We start from the raw sequence: 17,690 nt of genomic DNA, 5'->3' as shown, positions 1-17,690 counted from the left end.
TGTGGCACATAGAGATGAAAGCAGTCTCTTGGGGGCTGTGTCAGGCTTCTCCCCTCCCCATCCTGTAAAGGACAAAGGGCACTTTCTACACAGTCGCCACACAGAGGAGTTGGGGGGGAGGGCTGAGTCTGTGAGGACAGGGGAGTGAAGAGAGGGTGAAGGGGTTGTCAGTTAATCATTCTGCATATCCTTGGGCCTTCGCCCACTAGCTAGTGTCCTCCACCTAAGGCTGAGACCTCTGCTGAAGGAACCAGAGCTGGAAAAACATCCAGCTGGCAGAAGGGGGAGACTGTGCGTGAATACTCGTCACATCTGTCCATTGGCAGCCAATGCCTACACACTGTGGGTAGCATGCAGTGTTCACTGAACAGAACTAAAGAAACTCAGGTATGGGAAGAGGGCTGTGATAGAACCTGCAGAAAAGGCTGTGGAGAGGGAAAAGGGGAGACTTTTGCTTAGGGGACAAACCAGGGGAGGTTATCAAGATGAGGGAAAGACAGTTACCCAGATCTGGAAGATGTGTTGAGAGGGGCCAAAAGGGGAAAAGAGAAAGCGTAGCTTATTATTCACTACTTTCTCTGGCAAGAATGGGGCCCTAAGAGCTGCTTTCCATGCGTTCTTATGGTTCAGTCCTATAACTACTGTTACCGCCGCTTCATGGGTGGAAAGAATTGAATCAGAAAGTGTGATGGATTTTTCTCAAAGTCACATGGCAAGTAAGGCAGAAGCAACACTGGTGTTCCAGGCCAAGGAAAAAGTGTGGACAAAGGGATGGAAGGAGGAAAGCACAGCACAGATACAGGGAATTGCTACACCTGATTGTGCTTGGCCAAACCATACACTGAATAAGAGGCCTTTATATGCCAGAAGATGAAAAAGTTGGTTGGTCCCAAGTGAAAGAATGAGGAGTTTTGTTTGTACTGGGGCATCCCTAAGAATTTTAAGAAAGGGGTTATGATCCCCATTGTTCTTTAGAAAGACAAACCTGGGGACAATATATCACTAGGAGGAAAGGAGAGGAAGGGGAGCCAGCTGAGACCAGCTACAATGCACAGGTATGATGTACACACACACACACACACACACACACAGCTGTGACACACAGAAGGCCTGAGAGCATAGAGCAGACAGAGGACACAGAATTGACAGGAAGGTGGTCATGCTGGATAACTCAGGTGAAGCAGAGTGGAGGAAAAGAATGCATTTGGGGACATATGGAGTGTGAAGTAAGATGACACATTCCATAGGTAATCTTTTTTTTTCTTTTTACAGAGAGAGAGAGAGACAGTGAGAGAGGGAACACAAGCAGGGGGGAGTGGGAGAGGGAGAAGCAGGCTTCCCGCGGAGCAGGCAGCCCGATGCAGGGCTCGATCCCAGGACTCTGGGATCATGACCTGAGCCGAAGGCAGACGCTTAACGACCGAGCCACCCAGCGCCCCTCCATAGGTAATCTTAAACACAGTTCTGGAAGTTTAGAATGGACAGGGCTCGAGGAAAAAAAAAAAATCCAAGGATTCTCTGAAATCACATAAAGTGGACTGTGAGAGCTCACTTTCCCAGCCCCTTGCTTTCATTTCCTTTAAGGAATTCCTGCCCCCGCTCCACTGGCCTGTTAATCATGGTGTTCTCCCAGTTTCCCCCAGTCCGAGCTCCTAACAGCCCAGAATCCAAGCAAGAACAGTCAGAGTTCCTGCACGAGATGAGCCCTACTGCTGCAGAGTGCCAAAATACAGAGAGAGCCTCAGATATCCAAGCCCCCTGCAGCCAGTCACCCTTCAACCCTCCATCTGAATAACCCAAATATAATCGGGTCCCCCTCTCTGTTTTTGGTTAGGCTAGTTTAATTGTAATGTGCTATAATCAAAGCAGTCTAATATACCATGATGCAATAAAAAATGAAATTGCTCAGGAGAGAGTAGGGGAAGAGAATAGTAGTTAACATTTGAATGCTGACTATACCTCAAGGGCCTTTTATGCCCTTCTAAGAAGTTTGGACTTTACCCAGTAGAAAATTACGAGCTACTTAAAGGTTTCACTTTAATTTTAAATATGTTCAGTTGAAGGTACCCTTTTGAGGTCTGGGCTATAATCCCATTTCACAGAGGTGGAAACTGGAGTTCTTGGAAGGGAGGAAACTTGCCTCAGGCCACACAATGGATATGTCCAGATCAGGTATAATTGAAGAATGGTCGCGTGTACAGGGAAGGAGGTGGTAAAGACCTGATAGGAGTGACACTGGAAGGATAAACAAGGGGACTGGCAGCAGGAAAGAGAGAGGGCAGACGGTCCAAGTAGAGGGCAGAGCCTCTGCGAGCAGTAGACGTGTGACACAGCACCTCACTCCCGGGTCCTAGCTCCAGCTGAGAGTACTTACAGCTTAGTGGCAAGAACAGTGGAGTTGCCGTGACACAGCAAGGCCTGTGGGACTGGTGATGAGTGTGAAGAGAGGCAAGCACAAGCTCTGATCTGTGATACCTGGGGAATTACAACAAACCCGTGAAGACCCGAGCCCAGACCTGGTTAAGTATGGACAAATGAGGAGGGAACTCATCACAACTGCACAGAGAGATCTTTGCATGGTGTAGGGCCCCCTTTAGGGACAGAACTGTAGGCAGACTGCGGAACTGAGCCTTCAATTGGTTGGACAGGAGATACAGTTTAGGAGGGGGGACAAAGAACATTTCAGGTGAGGGAGCTTGTCATTCGGCCTCAAAGCAAAATGACACAATTTAAGAGACCAAACTGGGCTTTAATGGGAGAGTATGGGTGTCAACTAAGTGGGAGAAAAAAAATTCACAAAACTAGATTCAAAAATGACTTATGACACCAGGTAAACCAATGTAAAAATGCTCTGCATTCGGTGCTGAAGAGACACTGTGGGGGATGAGATGTGCACAAAGGATCTCTCAGGAGGCTGAGCTCCTGAGGCTGAGCATGACGTCAGCATAGACAAGGTGCACAGGGAGGAAGATGTTGTCCTCATAAAGGGATTGATCAATCATTGGTTTAAGCAACAATTACGGACAGCAGAGTTCTAGACACTATCCTGAGGATAGCGAATATTTATCAAGCTTTTATTAAGCACTGTTCTGAGCACTTAGTATGTATTAATCTATTTAAACATTACAGCAACCCTACAATATTGCCACTAATATCATCATCCCCAGGAATAAGGAAACTGAGGCACAGAGGTAAATTAACTTTCCCAAGGCACACAGCTAGTAAGTGGCAGAGCTAGGCAGTCTGAACCTGCTCTTTTAACCAAAATGCTACATTATTCTATCTCCCCCCAAGTCAACTAAATCACACTACTGATAATAGCAGCAGCTAGCGGGGCGCCTGCGTGGCTCAGTCGTTAAGCGTCTGCCTTCGGCTCAGGTCAGGATCCCAGGGTCCTGGGATCGAGCCCCGCATCAGGCTCCCTGCTCAGCGGGAAGCCTGCTTCTCCCTCTCCCACTCCCTCTGCTTGTGTTCCCTCTCTCACTGTGTCTCTCTAAGTGAATAATAATAAAAAAAAAATAGTAGCAGCTAGCATTTATAGTGTTTACGGTGGGCCAGGTGCTATAGTATGCCAGACATACACATTCATGCCAAAGATCACCTAGCTCCCAGGTAGATGAACTGGAATTCAAACCCTGACAGTTCAGGGTGCTCGAACTTGGAGGACAATAAAGAGCATAAAAGAGGAGGTAACTGACCTTACTTACTTAAGAGTGGCACTGAGTTGTGCCCACACTGGGTTGTCAGAAAGCTTCACAGAAGACCAGCTCATGGGCTGAATTTTGAAAGATGATTGGGTATTCATCAGACAGAATGATGGGGCAAAATGTTACTTGCAGAGGGAATGGTAGGACAAAAAGAACGGAGGCTAGAGTTTGTTCATTTCAGGAAACTTCAAGCAGCTTGTATGGCTCGAGAACAGAGTGGGCAGCAGGACAAGAGAGAAACTAAGGAGAAGTCAGGGGGCCAGATCACACAGAATCTTCCTTGCCTTTCCAGGAAATTTGAGATGTTTTTCAAACTTTTTCAATGAAGTAAATGTAATGGCAAAAAAGACAGAAAGAAATATCCCCCAGGAAATCCAGTGGCTTACTCTGAACCCCTTCAGACTAGTAGGAATTCCTTCAAGTCTATTTTCTCCTAATAATGCATACATGATAGTTTTTTGTTCTCTGTTTAAATTACTTACCCTCAAGAAAATGAGTGTTCCAGGGTGATTTGACCCAAGGACTTTCAGCATGCCTGGCACACCAACCTGCCAGGTGCATGGACTCCAGTTTGAGAAACATGGGGAGGGAACTATCAAAAGGATTTTAATCAAAGGAGCAATGTAATCCGATCAGCAGTTTAGAAAGACCTGGCAGCTGTATCAAAGATGGGTGGGAGTGGGAGACAGGGAGTCTGAACAACACTTTTAGGGAAAGAGGCCCAGGGCCTAAAATGCAGGGCAGGATGGATAGATATTAGGGAGCCAGAAGAGATAGGATTTGGCACCTGGGGGTGGGACACAGAGAGGGAAGGGTTTAGGATGGCTTCCATAGACCTGGCTTAGGTCATACCCAGGAAACTAGGAAAAAAAAAAAAGAGGTTCAGAGGGAAGGATGCCTGGACTTGAACATTCAGAATTTGAGGTACCTATGGATCCTAGGGGCAGAGAGCTCTGAGCTGAAAATAAAAGTGGTGGTCACAGAGACAGTGGGCAGAGGGATAACAGGCCAAAAGCTGCAGAAAAGGAATGGTCAGAGACGTAGGGGCCAAGTGGGGAGAAAGAGATGAAAAGGAAATGATCAGCACTAGGAAACGCCATGGAGATCAAGTAAGATGAGCCCTGAAAAAATTCTGGATTTAGCCAGTAGGTCAACGTACATCCCTTAGTAATTTCTCTGGACAATAATCAGGAGTTGACCCAGGGTAAGCATTTGGAAGGATTCAGCCTCCGTCCTGCCTGGTGCTGGGATCAGCTCACACGGCTCCTATGTCCACAGGGCACAGAGAATACATTGTCCGTAAGGAGGATTATTCTGTACAAGAAACTCAGACAAAGGGAGAGGTTGTTCCCAGCTGCCTGGGGGAGGTGAGAATGGGTGGAAAAAGGGACCAGCCTTGCACTAGGACATTCCTGCAGAGTTCAGCTTCCTCCCTGACAGCAGGACAGGAGGTGAGCAGTCTACACCTCCAGCTCAGTCGTCAAGACAGAACCCATTATGAAGCTGGAAGGAGCACTTGGCTACAACCTATCGATTTTCGCTGTTTCAGAAGAAAGTACAAGGTTAAGTAAAGTTGGCTAGGTAGGGCAGCAGTAGACATCAGAAGGGGTAGAGAATGGGGTGACTGGGGTAATGAGTGAAAGGGAGGTTCAACAATGACAGAATTCTAGCGACAGGGCAGAGCTGGACACGGACCAGTCCTAGGCAATGGCAATGGCCCATGCATATATGGATTAAGTAAGCTTTCTTAATCTGCTTTCAGCAGGATGAACTCTGCACTGCAGTAAGATCTCACGATTTCACAGTGCTTCTTTCTCCATCCTAGGCATAATCCCAGGAAACGATGGCCTAACCTCATTTTCCAGGGGCCCCGAGAGTATGAGAAAGCACAGTCCCCAGGCAAAACAGAGAAGTCAGAAACAGAGGAATACCCCCAAAGTAGAGCAAGAGAGCCATCTTTTACAAATCCTAAATCTGAACAAGTAAGCACATCACGTCCTCTTCTTCAAAGGGAGCACCGTATATATTCGTTCCTGAGGGAATGGAGGGAATGCGTGGGTGAGGAGAGGGAGATACTTTCCATGGAGGCATTTACCAGGTTGTGTGGGTCCCAAAGTTGGCAATGCTACATAGGTGTGTGTACTCCAGAGGATGTGGGGATAGGAGGGGGTCGGAAATGAGAACGTGTGTTTCCAGAGTAAAGAATATAAAGATGTGAGTGCCTCCAGAGTAAGGAATGTTTGCATAAGGGCCCAAGATGTAGGTGAGGTCCTGCACATGTTCCTGTTGGGGCAGGAGGACATTTCCACTCCGGGAGGACAAGGAACCCATTTCAAATATTATGGTGGGAATGAAGGTAGTATTAGTCTGAGACAACAAAGGAACTTGGGGTTGGTGCCTCTCAATAGGAGGGAATCTTCTGGTGGAATTAAGGATGGCAGTCACCAAAAGCTCCTTCAAGGGTTTTAGAGGCGTACAACTTGAATTTTATCCAATGTGACAGTTAGCTTTGACGCTTCCAGCAAGGAGGGAAACGGTAAGAACATAAGGAACACTTGAGCGGGCTGACAGAGCAGTAAGGCAGCACTGCTGAAGTGGGGGGAAGGTCTGGCATTGCCTCAGAGCTGATAAAAGGACTCCCCACGCTGTTGGGTCTATGACCACCGAACTCTGCGGATACCATCTCTTGTCTTGATGGGGCAGGAATGGATGTGACATTGGGGACTTTTCCAGTTCTTTGCTGCCACAGCCTGGCAGAATTCTGCCCGGCACCAAGCAAATGCCGAAGCACTGCTGTGTGACCGAAGAGAACAGAAAAAAGGCAGCTGGAAGGTATGAGCAGGCCCTCCTCATACCGCTCAGGACTTTTACATCAAAGCTAATCAAAGCTAAGAAAACATCTTATGGAGAACAAATTAGAATTGCCTTGCAGCAACTTTGAAAGTCTCTGACATATGGTCTCTGATCCCTATATAGCTCCCTCATAAATAGCTGTCAGCTAACCCCGACACGGTGGCCATCAATTTAAATAACTTTATTCAGGGAGGGGCACCTGGGTGGCTCAGTCGTTAAGCGTCTGCCTTCGGCTCAGGTCAGGATCCCAGGGTCCTGGGATCGAGTCCCGCATCGGGCTCCCTGCTCGGCAGGAAGCCTGCTTCTCCCTCTCCCACTCCCCCTGCTTGTGTTCCCTCTCTTGCTGTGTCTCTCTCTGTCAAATAAATAAATAAAATCTAATAAACAAACAAACAAACTTTATTCAGAGAAACCCTTTGGTCTTCTCCTGACTTAAACCCTGCCCCTCCCTGCAAAGGAGCAGCGAGAAAGGCAGCTTAGGCTGCAGACCCAACTCACGCTGCTCTTCAGCTTTATGCAAAGCAGGCAAAAGTCCTGGTGGCTATCCCCACCCACCAGCAATCTGGCTCTTATTTGAGTTTCAGTGGACTGGAGGAAAGCCATCCTGGCTGGAGTCCAGGCAGTAGGCATATTATGAGGCCAACTAAACCCTGAAGAAATCCCTTTCTTACACAGTCCTACCTGGAAGAGCCACTTCCTGGGAAGCCCCCACCTACCGGACCTGTGACATCTTCTTTCATGTGTATGGGGTGAGGTAAAGGATAGTCGACTTTGTGACTATTTCCCAGGTAAGAGCTGAACTGGCTTCTTAGAGAGAAGGAGGAGAGCAGACTCACACTTCACCAGAGCTGCAGGTGGGCCATTTGACCCAGCCCAGAAGCTTCAATGCCCATAGCTCGGAGAGATGGCCAGGATGGAACCTAGGCAAAGGGGGCCTGCAGAGCCTGCACGCCCCTAAGGACATACAGAGGCTACGACAGTTTCTGGCCACATAAAGTAAGCACAGGCTTTCAAACATAACAGAGCAGCCCGTGATCTTGGGTCCGTCAGCTCACCACTGACGTGAAGCAATGTCAGATCCCACTAAGTTCTGGATCCAGGACTGAGGAGGGCAGTGGGGAGAAGTAGCTGTAGAAACTACAGTTTATTGAATACCCATCATTTCATAGACTATACTAAGTGTTTTACATTCATTTTCTCATTTTAATCCTCACAACAACCCTATGAGGTAGGTATCATCGCCAGTTACAAATAAGAAAACAGGCTGAGAAAAATGAGGTCACTTGCCCAAAGTCACTCAGCTAGTCAGTGGTGGAGCTGGGGTCTGGTCTGTCTGGTGCTGAAAGCCCATGTTCTCTTTATTGTACCCATGTAGTTCACTTTGGGCAAAAGGCAATTTCACTGCCCAACTCTGCAAGGGACACCTGGGAGTGGAGGTTGCTGGCCACACTCACCGCTGGTAGGGATGCATTGAAGCTGACTTGATGTTGGTTTTTATTCCACTTGGCATTTTCCCTAAAAGAAACATGAGGAAAGATACTTGAAACATGGTGGGACTTTCATGATAAATCAGAGATGGTCTACCAGGTTCCCTTCTGCCACCCCCTTGCTCTATCTCAGAACCTCTGTTGCCTCTGACCCTGGGTAGCAAAGATCAGAGATGTGGGTCCCTGAAGGTGTCTGGGAGGAATGGGCTGATAGTAGGAGGGGTCAAAAAACACCCCAGTAGTCTCCTGCTTAGCTACTCCCAGAAAAGACAGTTAAGACCCCATTTAATGTCACAGGTAAAAAAAAAAAAAAAAGAAAAAAAGTTTTCTCTTATTGTAACTATTCCTTTTCCTGGACAGCTTTGGAAAAAAACAAAAAAAACAAAAACCTCTTTTAGCTACGTACATCTGAATTCCTCCAGACTGTTCTCATAACTATTAATGGTAAGCAGGAGAGAGGAAACAGAGGAAAGAGTACATGGAGCTTGTCTGTTTGTCAATTCTCAGCGTACCTACTGAACGGTGTTAAGACCATTAGTCTCTCTAAGAAAAGACCCTGACAGCACACCTAGTATCCAGAGTAAATGGGCCAGAAGGGTAGTTGAGACAGAACTTTAAGATGGGGGTAGGAGGTGCAGTTTCTGCTGCTCGAAGTTCTTCCTTTCTCTGGTGCCTGCTACAGAGTCTCAAAGGAGATCTTTACTCCTAAAACATTGTTTTCTGAGTCACAGTCCAAGAAGAAAGGGAGAAAATCTCCAGCTCTGGGATGTTGGGGGCCCAGACAATGCAGCTTATTCCTACTTCTACAAGGTCTGCAACCATGTCATTCCCTGCCCCCTTACCTGTTTGACCTGTTTGAGCCATCTGTACCCCACTGAGCAGCGGCTGCTGCTGGCTTGGAGCTCCTGCCATCTGCACCTGCTGTAATCCTGAGGCTCCTGCAAGAATGGTCCCAGCTCCAGGCTGGCCCGGCTGGCCAGGACCACTGCTGCCTGAAGGTCTCCAATTAGACAGCCCCTTCCCAAAGGCCACAGCGGCTACTAAGGCATTGGTGTCTGCAGGGTTAAAGGTCTGCTTGTTTGGCCGGAGACCTGAAGAAAAAGGTGAAGTGTGGAGCCTGAGGTACGCCTCTGACCCTGGAATGAACCTACCAGGAGGAAGACCAGGCTGAGCCCAGGGGCTCAGAGCACCAGGGCTCAGCAGCATCCACACTCACAGGCAGCCCAGAGGAAGAGCCCCCAAAGACCCTCACAGCTATCTCAGAATTCTCCCCTCTCATTTTGCCCATTTCCTCCACCTGCTCCAGGGCCAGCCCTAAGTACACACGGCGAACAGAATGGAAATGTCCCTTTCCTAAGCAGTTCGGTCTTCCGTCCTCACTTCACCACCACCAAAACCACCACTCTTATTCCAGCGACCTCCCGCTTTTCCTTCTCCATTTTGCCACCAATCCCTCCATACCTCCACTCTCTGATTCCCGTTCCTCTTTGCTGATTTTCTCCAGAAGGTTTGAGCACATTTTATTCAAGCTCTGGATCTGCTTCTGTAACACACATATATTTGTGCAGAGATCAGGGCAAACAAGAGATGAGTGTGGTGAAGTTTCTTCCTTGTGCTCTTCCAGGGACAACTCATGGGTAACCAACTGCGCATCCCCACCAGACACAAACGGTAATGCCTAGCTTCTCGTACTGGGACTTGAGGGAAGGGGGGGCGGGGGGTGGGCAGCAGGGCAGTGATGCCGTCCAACCTGAGCTGCATCAGCACCAACGCGGGCCGCATCTGTTGTTAGCTGCTTCTCTTGCTCTTCGACCTCAGGGTCAGGCTTGGTTCTCAGATGGTCAGGGACCACCTCATGGCTGAACACAGGCACTCGTCCTTCAGTCTGCCGCTATAACACACAGATTTTATTGATCCTCCTATGCAATTCGAGTAGATTCAGTCTGGCCTGATATATATAGTTCCTTCCATAAGCAAACGGTACATTTTCAGGGAAAACACCACCTGATACTTAAAATACCTAGCTTCCAAGGACACTACTGCCCTTACTCCCTGCTTCATTTCTGTCTCCTCACACTTCTATTTCTACCACACCTAGGGGCAAGTTTCTCTTTGCTACGTTTTAATAAAATACCAAAATAGACAAACTCACAAAAGAACATACTTTTTGCTCAAGATAGGTACTGGAGGAGAAAGGTCTTTGCCTTAGTGACAGAGGCCTCAGGTTTATTTGGCACTATTTGGGAGCGGCTCCCCAACTTCAGAAGGAAAAAAAGCAAGGTCTCCAAAATGCAGCCCTTACTTTCTATTGCCACACACTACACATTCAGAACTTCTAAAATAACCAAGCAACAACTGTGTGCCAAGTCCTCATCTAAGAATTTAATTTCCCACGTTGTACCTTTCTCCTCCTCTTACCATGAGATCTTCATCACGGTCTGGGGACAGCACCAGAGGGATGATGACCTGATTACGGAACAGTGGTGTCTTTTCATGCTTCAAGACCTTGTTCAAAGTGTTCAGCTGTCCGGAGAGCAAGGCGAAGCTGTCCAGGACAGAGGGCCTGGTGGTGATAAGGTGTCAGAATGTTCTCAGTAAAGTAGCCTTGAAGGGGTCCTTCAAACTAGCAATTCCCAGGCTCACCCCAAAAGGACTCATAGCACTCCAGCTGGACCGGGCAGGAGGGACACACTTTCAGTTTCTGACACAGGTGGAGAAATAAGGCAGTTCATTCTTTGAATGGGGTGAGGACCAGTGGCAAAATAAGAATCACGGCTATACCTATCACTAAACATTCAGAAACTGGGTAAAAACCTTTCAGGCCTGAAAATAGGATCCACACTTCCAGAGTAGGTTGGACCTAAAAGACTCAGCAATATCTGTGGTAAGAGATCCAGGATGAACACTAGATTCTCACTGTAGTGGGAGGACCCACTGAGGGAGTACCTCCTCCCAGAGAAGTCAAAGGGTGAGAATCAAAAGCTAGAAAGAACTTGGGTTGCGGGGCGCCTGGGTGGCTCAGTCATTAAGTGTCTGCCTTCTCCGGCTCAGGTCATGATCCCAGAGTCCTGGGATCGAGCCCCACATTGGTTCTCCCTCCCACACTCTCCCTACTTGTGTTCCCTCTCTCCCTGTCTCTGTCAAATAAATAAAATCTTTTGAAGAAGAAGAAGAAGAAGGGAAAAAAAAGAACTTGGGTTGGGAAACTGGGCATTTCTCTAATTCCATGGCCCTAAGACAAACTTCACCTGTTAAATGCTGGGAAACCCAGCTCTTTCCAAATCAAAAGATGTTTGCCAAGTGATAAGTTGTGACATCACTGGAGATGTCCTATCCACCAGGAGGCCTCCCCTCCCCACCCCACCCCCAGCATCCATGGAGCCCTCCTCAGCTTGCCCTGGCAACCCTTACCAGGTCAGCCGGTCATACTCGTTCTCCAACTTGTAAATGAAACTCCCCAGTGAGTTCTTCAGATCAGCCACTTGACTCAGCAGTGCATCTAATGATGCCTCAAGCTGCTTCTCCTCCCTCTGCACCGACAGGAACAGGTTGGTTACCCAGAGAGCCATGAGTATGATACATACAGAGGAAGGCTAGAAAGCCAGGATGGCAGAATGCAAAACTAGTCAAGTAACACAGGATTTCCCTAGCGCAGGAGAGCCAGGTTGTTTTCTATCTTTGGTATTTGGGTTACAGACAGCATCAACCCTTAGACCTTTCAATCCATTCGCCTCACCATTCCTCCTTTCTCTCATCATCTCCTAATTCATGTCTGGCTTTTCTCTGCATTGGAAACACTCTGTACTCTCTCATTGAGACACTTTCACCAGACCTAATGCCTGGGCTTTATTATCTTTGTACACCTCTGCAGCATATGTATTTCAGCTTCTTCTGTACTAGAACCTGCTTTGTGAGCCTGGTAGTTCTTGCCAATAACATAATCTCTGGGAAACCTACCCACACGTGAAGGTTTCCCTGAACACCAGGCTTGTACCACCGCTTCCCTCCACCCTCCCCCACTCTTCCTTTGCCCTCCGCATTTGATGTTTTCAAATTTCTTCTTGCTGAATTAATTGGCACTCATTTTATCTCTGTGCCAAGATTCCTGTGTCCCTTTCACAAGCTTAGTCAACTCATAAACATTCACTGACAGTCAACCAGGTGCAAGAAAGTAAGTGGCAAGTGAAAAACAAAAAAATGCACACGCTCCTAAGCACCAGAGAAACAATTTTAAATGCTGGGGTGTCTGCAAACATTTTCCTCCCATCTGTGGCCTCCAGTTTTACTTAATTTCTTCATCCTTAACAACTAACAGGCTCAGTGTGGGAAGAATGATGCAAAATCGTCTTGCAAACTCACCAATGTGTATGACATGAGCCTTGATCCTAGGTTCCACCCACAGCCTCAGATTATAATTAGCTCAGCTTTCAGCCATCCCCTATCCCCCCCCCCACCCCCAGCAATTCCTTCACCCCTCGGGTTTCTCTCCAATTCCAGATCCCTTGTTATGTCTGCATCCAACAGCGTCCATCCAACAGCCCAGGCCAGGGCCTGAGCCAACCCGCCACTTTCTTGAGCCGTCTTCCTTGGACTGCATTTCAACTTTCCCAGGGTACAATAGCCTCATCCCTTCGTGCACCACAGCAAGTCCGCGGGTCCTACTTCCTCGCGACTCGGCCACTGTCTCCTGCCAGACGGGCCCCACCCCCACTTTTCCAGTCGGCCGCCCCTCCCCATCCCGCGGGCCCTTACCCGCCAGCTAGGGCTCTGCCCTCTCCTCTCAGCCCCAACTCCTCACTCTCCTCGTCCAGCCCACTCTCAGTCCTTTTACCTGAAGCTAGCTAGCGGTCAACAGTCCCAACTCGGCTCTCACCTGCATTGCGTCGGCAGCGGCGGCGGCACCGACTTCCCCTTCCGGTTTCCTAGTCAGCGAGCCACTGTGAGAGGGCTTCGTCCCCCAATCAGAAAACTCAGAACTCGACCCTCCCACTCACTTCCGGTTCCTGCGAGGCCGCAGTAACCGGGTCAGGGGTTACGAGTGGAGCATCTTCTCTGGCCCGGGCCGGCGCGGGAGCGCTGTGTGATGGCCTCGGAGCGCCCGGAGCCGGAGGTGAGGGGCGGGCGGGCGCAACGCTGGGCCCTGGGCCCCGAGCCCCGAGGGGGAGGGTCCGGCGGCCCGGCGAGGCGGCGGCCTTCTCCCGGTCTGGGGGCGGCCGTGCCGAGTTGCCTGGGCAGGAATCGGCCCAGCCCCGAAGGCCCGACAATTGAACCTCCTCCCCGGGGCCCGCAGTTTCCTCAGGGGGCGGCTAGAGCAGAAACTTGTCGCTTTGTTTTTTTTTTATTGAAATTTCAGACACGTCGCCGACTCTAGGGCTCTCAGATTCTTCGGTCTTAATAATGATCCTGTGGTTTGATTTTCTGCTGCAGTTTCCTTAGGCAACACGGCAGTAGACCTACTTTGCTGGTTTATGCATTTCTACAAACATTGGAATGACATAAACAGCATGAATTAATTTAGTTGTAACGCTCATGCACTTGGGAGCAGCTTTGGTTTCGTGAAAAAAACATTTGACTCGGAGTGAAACCTCGTCCCAATATTGGCGCTGCTATTTAGCTATCTGTGCAACTTTGGGCAAGTCTTGACTATCCGAATCCTGTTTCCTTCTTCATAAAATACCTGTCTTATGGTGTGTTGTGAGGACCTTATGTATTAAGCCAGAAAATGTGTATGAGGCATCCATTTGGTGCCAGTGCAAGGAACTTAAACCTACAGGTTATTCATACTTGTGCGAGGAAGGGAAGTTGGCAATATCCGTTCTCATTTACAGATAAGGAAACTGAAAAGTGAAGGAGGTTAAGTACCTTACCCAAGTGCTACTCAGCTGGGAAGTAGCAGAGTTTTGAAGTTAGAAGATCTGAGCATAGAATCTATCAGATTTGGAAAGAACATCACTAGAAGAGGTGCCCAGTGTTCTAAGAGAGTATGTGGGAAGGGTGAGGGATGTGTATAATGACATAAATAGTAGTCATTACTTATTGAATGCTTACTGCATGCCGGGGACCATTCTCAGCACTTTACCAATATCAGTTAGTGCTCTCATCCCAAGACACTTTTATCATCTCCATCTTTCATTTGGGGAGATGGAGGCACAGAGCTCACCAGAGTAACATGGTTACACAGCTAGTAAGTAGTAGTAGAGCCAGGACTCCCAAACAGGTGGCCTGGCTCCAGATCTTAAGTTTTTAACCATCATGATTATAGTATAATAACGTAGCCACAGGATGGTAAATCTCCCAATTTGTTGGGATTTGATGTGATGAGACCCAAGATTAAGTAGGAAACCTTGTACTGTTTAAAAGAATCAGATGGGGTGCCTGGGTGGCTCAGTCAGTTGAGCTCTTGGTTTCAGCCCAGGTCATGATTTTGGGGTGGTGAGATCGAGTCCCACATTGGGAGGAAGTCTGCTTGAGATTCCCTCTCCCTCTTCCCCTTCCCCCCTCAAATAAGTAAATAAATCTTTAGGAAAAAACAAAAACTAAAAGAATCAGACATGTTGCACAGGGATGGTGGAATAGCCCATGCATCAGAAATACCAAGATTGAGAAAGAAGGAAAGAATTTGAAGTACATCTCTCTAAGGATTAAGATGAGAGGAAATGGGAGGATGTTGTAGGGAAGTACAACATACCTTTTAGGCAGGTAATCTAAAACAGCATTGCCCAGGGGCACTGGGTGGCTCAGTTGGTTAAGCATATGGCTGTTGATTTCTGCTCAGGTCATGATGTCAGGGTCATGAGATCAGCCCCAGGTCATGCTCCACATTCAGCGGGGAGTCTGCTTGAGATCCTTTCTCTCCCTCTCTCTGCCCCTCCCCCCTCTAATAAATAAATAAATCTTTAAAAAAACCAGCACTGTCCAATGGAAATCTAACACAAGCCATATATGTAAATTTTCTAGTAGCCACATTTAAAATGGTAAAAAGAAGTCAATTTTAGTAATGTATTTTATTTAATTCTACATTTCCAAAATATTACCATTTTGACATGTGATAAATATTAAAAATTATGAGATATTTATCATTCTTTTTTTTACCAAATTTTTAAAATCCAGCATGTATTTTACACTTAACAGCACATCTCATTTTGGACTATTGGACTAGCAACATTTCAGGTTCTCAGTAGCCCCATTTGGTAGTGGCTACAGTATTGATCAGTGCAGATCTGTAGTAACTTGGAGTCAAGACACATATTTGTGGGAGTCTCATTCAGCCAAAAGTTAAGCATGTGTTAAGTTCTTGGTCTGCATTTCTGAAAATTTTATCTTAGAAAGTAAGGGGAGTGAAGAGTGACTGACTTTTAGAGGTTGTTACAATCCCAAGAGGAAAAAATTGGGCATAGTCAGATTTAAGAAATCGTTTATTCATCAAATACTTAAAATGGTTTATGAGTGCTACTGTGGACTCAGAACTGTGCCAAGTATCAGGGTGGATGCCAAGCAGTGTAAGACAGACGTGTCCCCTATTTTAATGGAGTAAACAAACACTGAATTATAATGAGGGCTGCAAAGGAAAACTACAGAGTGAATGAGTGTTTAAAAGGGGTTCTCAACCGACTCTGTTAAGAAGTATGGGGGGGCTGGGATGCCTTCTCAGAGAAATGACATTTCAGCCTGAAGACTGAGTAGAAGTTGGCCATGAGCAGAGGCAATAGTGAACATCCTGGGGTGACAAGGAGCTTAGAGCCTTCAGAGAACAGAAGAAGCAGCTGCTAATGTGGGTGCAGCATGACAATGAGAGTAGCTAACACTTCCGGAGTGCTTACTGAGTATCACCTAGTCCTTGTAAAATCTCCATGAAATAGGCATTATTACTTTCCCGATGTCACAGATGAGGAAACTAAGGCACAGAGAGTTTAAGTAACTTCACCAAGGCCTTATACCAATAAGCAGCAGCAGAACCAGTGTTTAAAAGATCCTAGGTGCTCCAATTCGGTGGGAGATTGGGGAGAGATGAAAAGAAGAGTGAGGTTGAGCCCATGCTAGAGGTTCAGGACTTTGGCATACACACAGTAGGAAGGAAGGGGGAAAAGTGTCTAAATTATCTCACGGGATTCTGTTAACAGAAAATAGCATGAAGGTTGGAAAAGGCTTCAAAGATTGATTATACCTTAACCACAAAGGGACATGTGCAAAGAACAAAGAAAAGCCAACAAATTGAGATGGCTGATGTTTCCTTCATCCTGGTATACATGGTATGCAGCACAGTGCCTAATATTGTATTATTCATCTTGTTATACATGGTATATAGGCCTCAATAAATGTTCCAAAGAATGCTAGGCTTCTTCTCCCATTGTCCGGATTCTCATGTTTAATTGCAACAACATCCGTACGAAGTAGATATTCTCACCTACATGTTATCAATGAAGAGACTGAGGCCTGGAAAAATGAAGTAACTTGCCCAAGCTCACATTGATAGCAAGTAGTAGAATCAGATTTGAATCCAGATCTCTGACTTCAGAACCCTGCTTTCTCTTTGCCAGACTTCCTCCAAGCGTAATGCACTTCAGACTTGGGATTAAATATCAGGGAATTGAAGCTCCATGTGAGTGTGGATGCTGGGAGAACACAAGTGTTTCAGAGATTGTCAGACATTAAAGTGGAAGAATCCCTTGGGGAGCTTGTTAAATTTAGGTTCCCGAGTCCTATCAACTCGAATTCAGTTGGTCTGGGTGGTGCCCAGGAATCTGCATTTTAATAAGCACCTCAGGCCATTCTGATGCACCTGGTCCTTGGATCACACTTTGAAAACTACTGTTCTAGCTGCTTAAATTAATTCTTAAGTTTTCTGGTTCTGATCAGTTACATCTTGCATGTGAGGACCTCTTCGAGATGATGGTTTGAACACATAGCTGTTGACTTCGAAGGATCGTGGATGAGGGAGAATGTTGTGAGAAAGCTCACATTGAGCAAACGCCCCTGGTTTCAAAGCTCACGTTGAGCGAACACCCCGGTTTCAAGAGATGGATTCTGTAAGAACTGGTTGATGAACTAGGTAGGCTTCAGCTTGGCCTTGGGCAGTTAGTCCATCATTCAAAATAACTTTAAAGACAAGGTAGAGAAATGGAAGCAATACAGTAGTGGAATTAAGCAGCCTACTAACTACTACTAATCTAAAGAACGTTTCTAAGACCACAGCCCCCGAACGTGTCCTCCATCTGGTTTATCCCCCCTTCCCATCCTCATCTAGCAAACCCTCCTCAGTCTTCAGGGTCACTTTCTAAGATCTAGCCTGGGTCAGGTTACTTTGTGTATGCTACCATAGAACCACATTCTCCTTTGGTGCACTTACTCAGTTTGTAATAATACAGTAATTAGAGTGATTATTTGATTAATTTTTTTCTCCATTATAGGGTAAATTTTGTGAGAGCAGAGAATGCCAATTTTTGCTTTCCATGGTATCCTTAGGACCTAGCCTGGTGCTAGCATGTAGCTGGCTCTCCATAAATTTGGTTGATCAATGAATGAATGCACCCTCACCCTGTCTTTGTCCTCTTTGGACCGGGATGAGGACTTGATGGCATCGTGATCAAATTAGCAGGGAAATTAAGCTGGAAAGAGATTTGCTAGAAGGCAAAACAGCACTCTG

General features: G+C 47.1%; 2 protein-coding genes across 6 annotated transcripts in view; one reads left to right on the top strand and one right to left on the bottom strand.

Moving 5' to 3' along the window:
- Positions 1–1,861: 1,861 nt before the first annotated feature.
- Positions 1,862–12,986, bottom strand: MED8 (mediator complex subunit 8). Of its 2 annotated transcripts, XM_035018811.1 has the most exons (8): positions 12,879–12,953; positions 11,459–11,577; positions 10,466–10,610; positions 9,798–9,938; positions 9,509–9,590; positions 8,890–9,138; positions 8,015–8,075; positions 1,862–2,475 (listed from the first exon to the last, which is right to left on the bottom strand). In XM_035018811.1, the coding sequence occupies exons 3-8, from the start codon at positions 10,466–10,468 to the stop codon at positions 2,169–2,171; spliced, it is 843 nt and encodes a 280-aa protein (XP_034874702.1). In that variant the 5' UTR covers positions 10,469–10,610; positions 11,459–11,577; positions 12,879–12,953; the 3' UTR covers positions 1,862–2,168. The 2 variants fall into 2 exon arrangements, with proteins under 2 accessions (XP_034874702.1, XP_034874703.1); XM_035018812.1 differs by lacking the exon at positions 1,862–2,475 and having other exon boundaries at positions 7,690–8,075; positions 12,921–12,986.
- Positions 12,987–13,068: 82 nt separating this feature from the next.
- The window catches only part of SZT2 (SZT2 subunit of KICSTOR complex), a 50,060-nt gene continuing 45,438 nt past the window's right edge, over positions 13,069–17,690 (top strand). For all 4 annotated transcript variants that reach the window (XM_035018804.1, XM_035018803.1, XM_035018805.1 and 1 more), the window contains exon 1: positions 13,069–13,157. In XM_035018804.1, the coding sequence (XP_034874695.1) occupies positions 13,131–13,157 (27 nt within the window). In that variant the 5' untranslated portion in view covers positions 13,069–13,130. The remainder of the gene's footprint in view (positions 13,158–17,690) is intronic.

Source organism: Mirounga leonina, unplaced genomic scaffold, assembly GCF_011800145.1.
Source record: "Mirounga leonina isolate KUSES-001 unplaced genomic scaffold, KU_Mleo_1.0 Mir_173, whole genome shotgun sequence".
Lineage (NCBI taxonomy): Eukaryota > Metazoa > Chordata > Mammalia > Carnivora > Phocidae > Mirounga > Mirounga leonina.
Note: the sequence above shows the minus strand (reverse complement) of the source record. Positions and strands in the feature narration are given on the sequence as shown.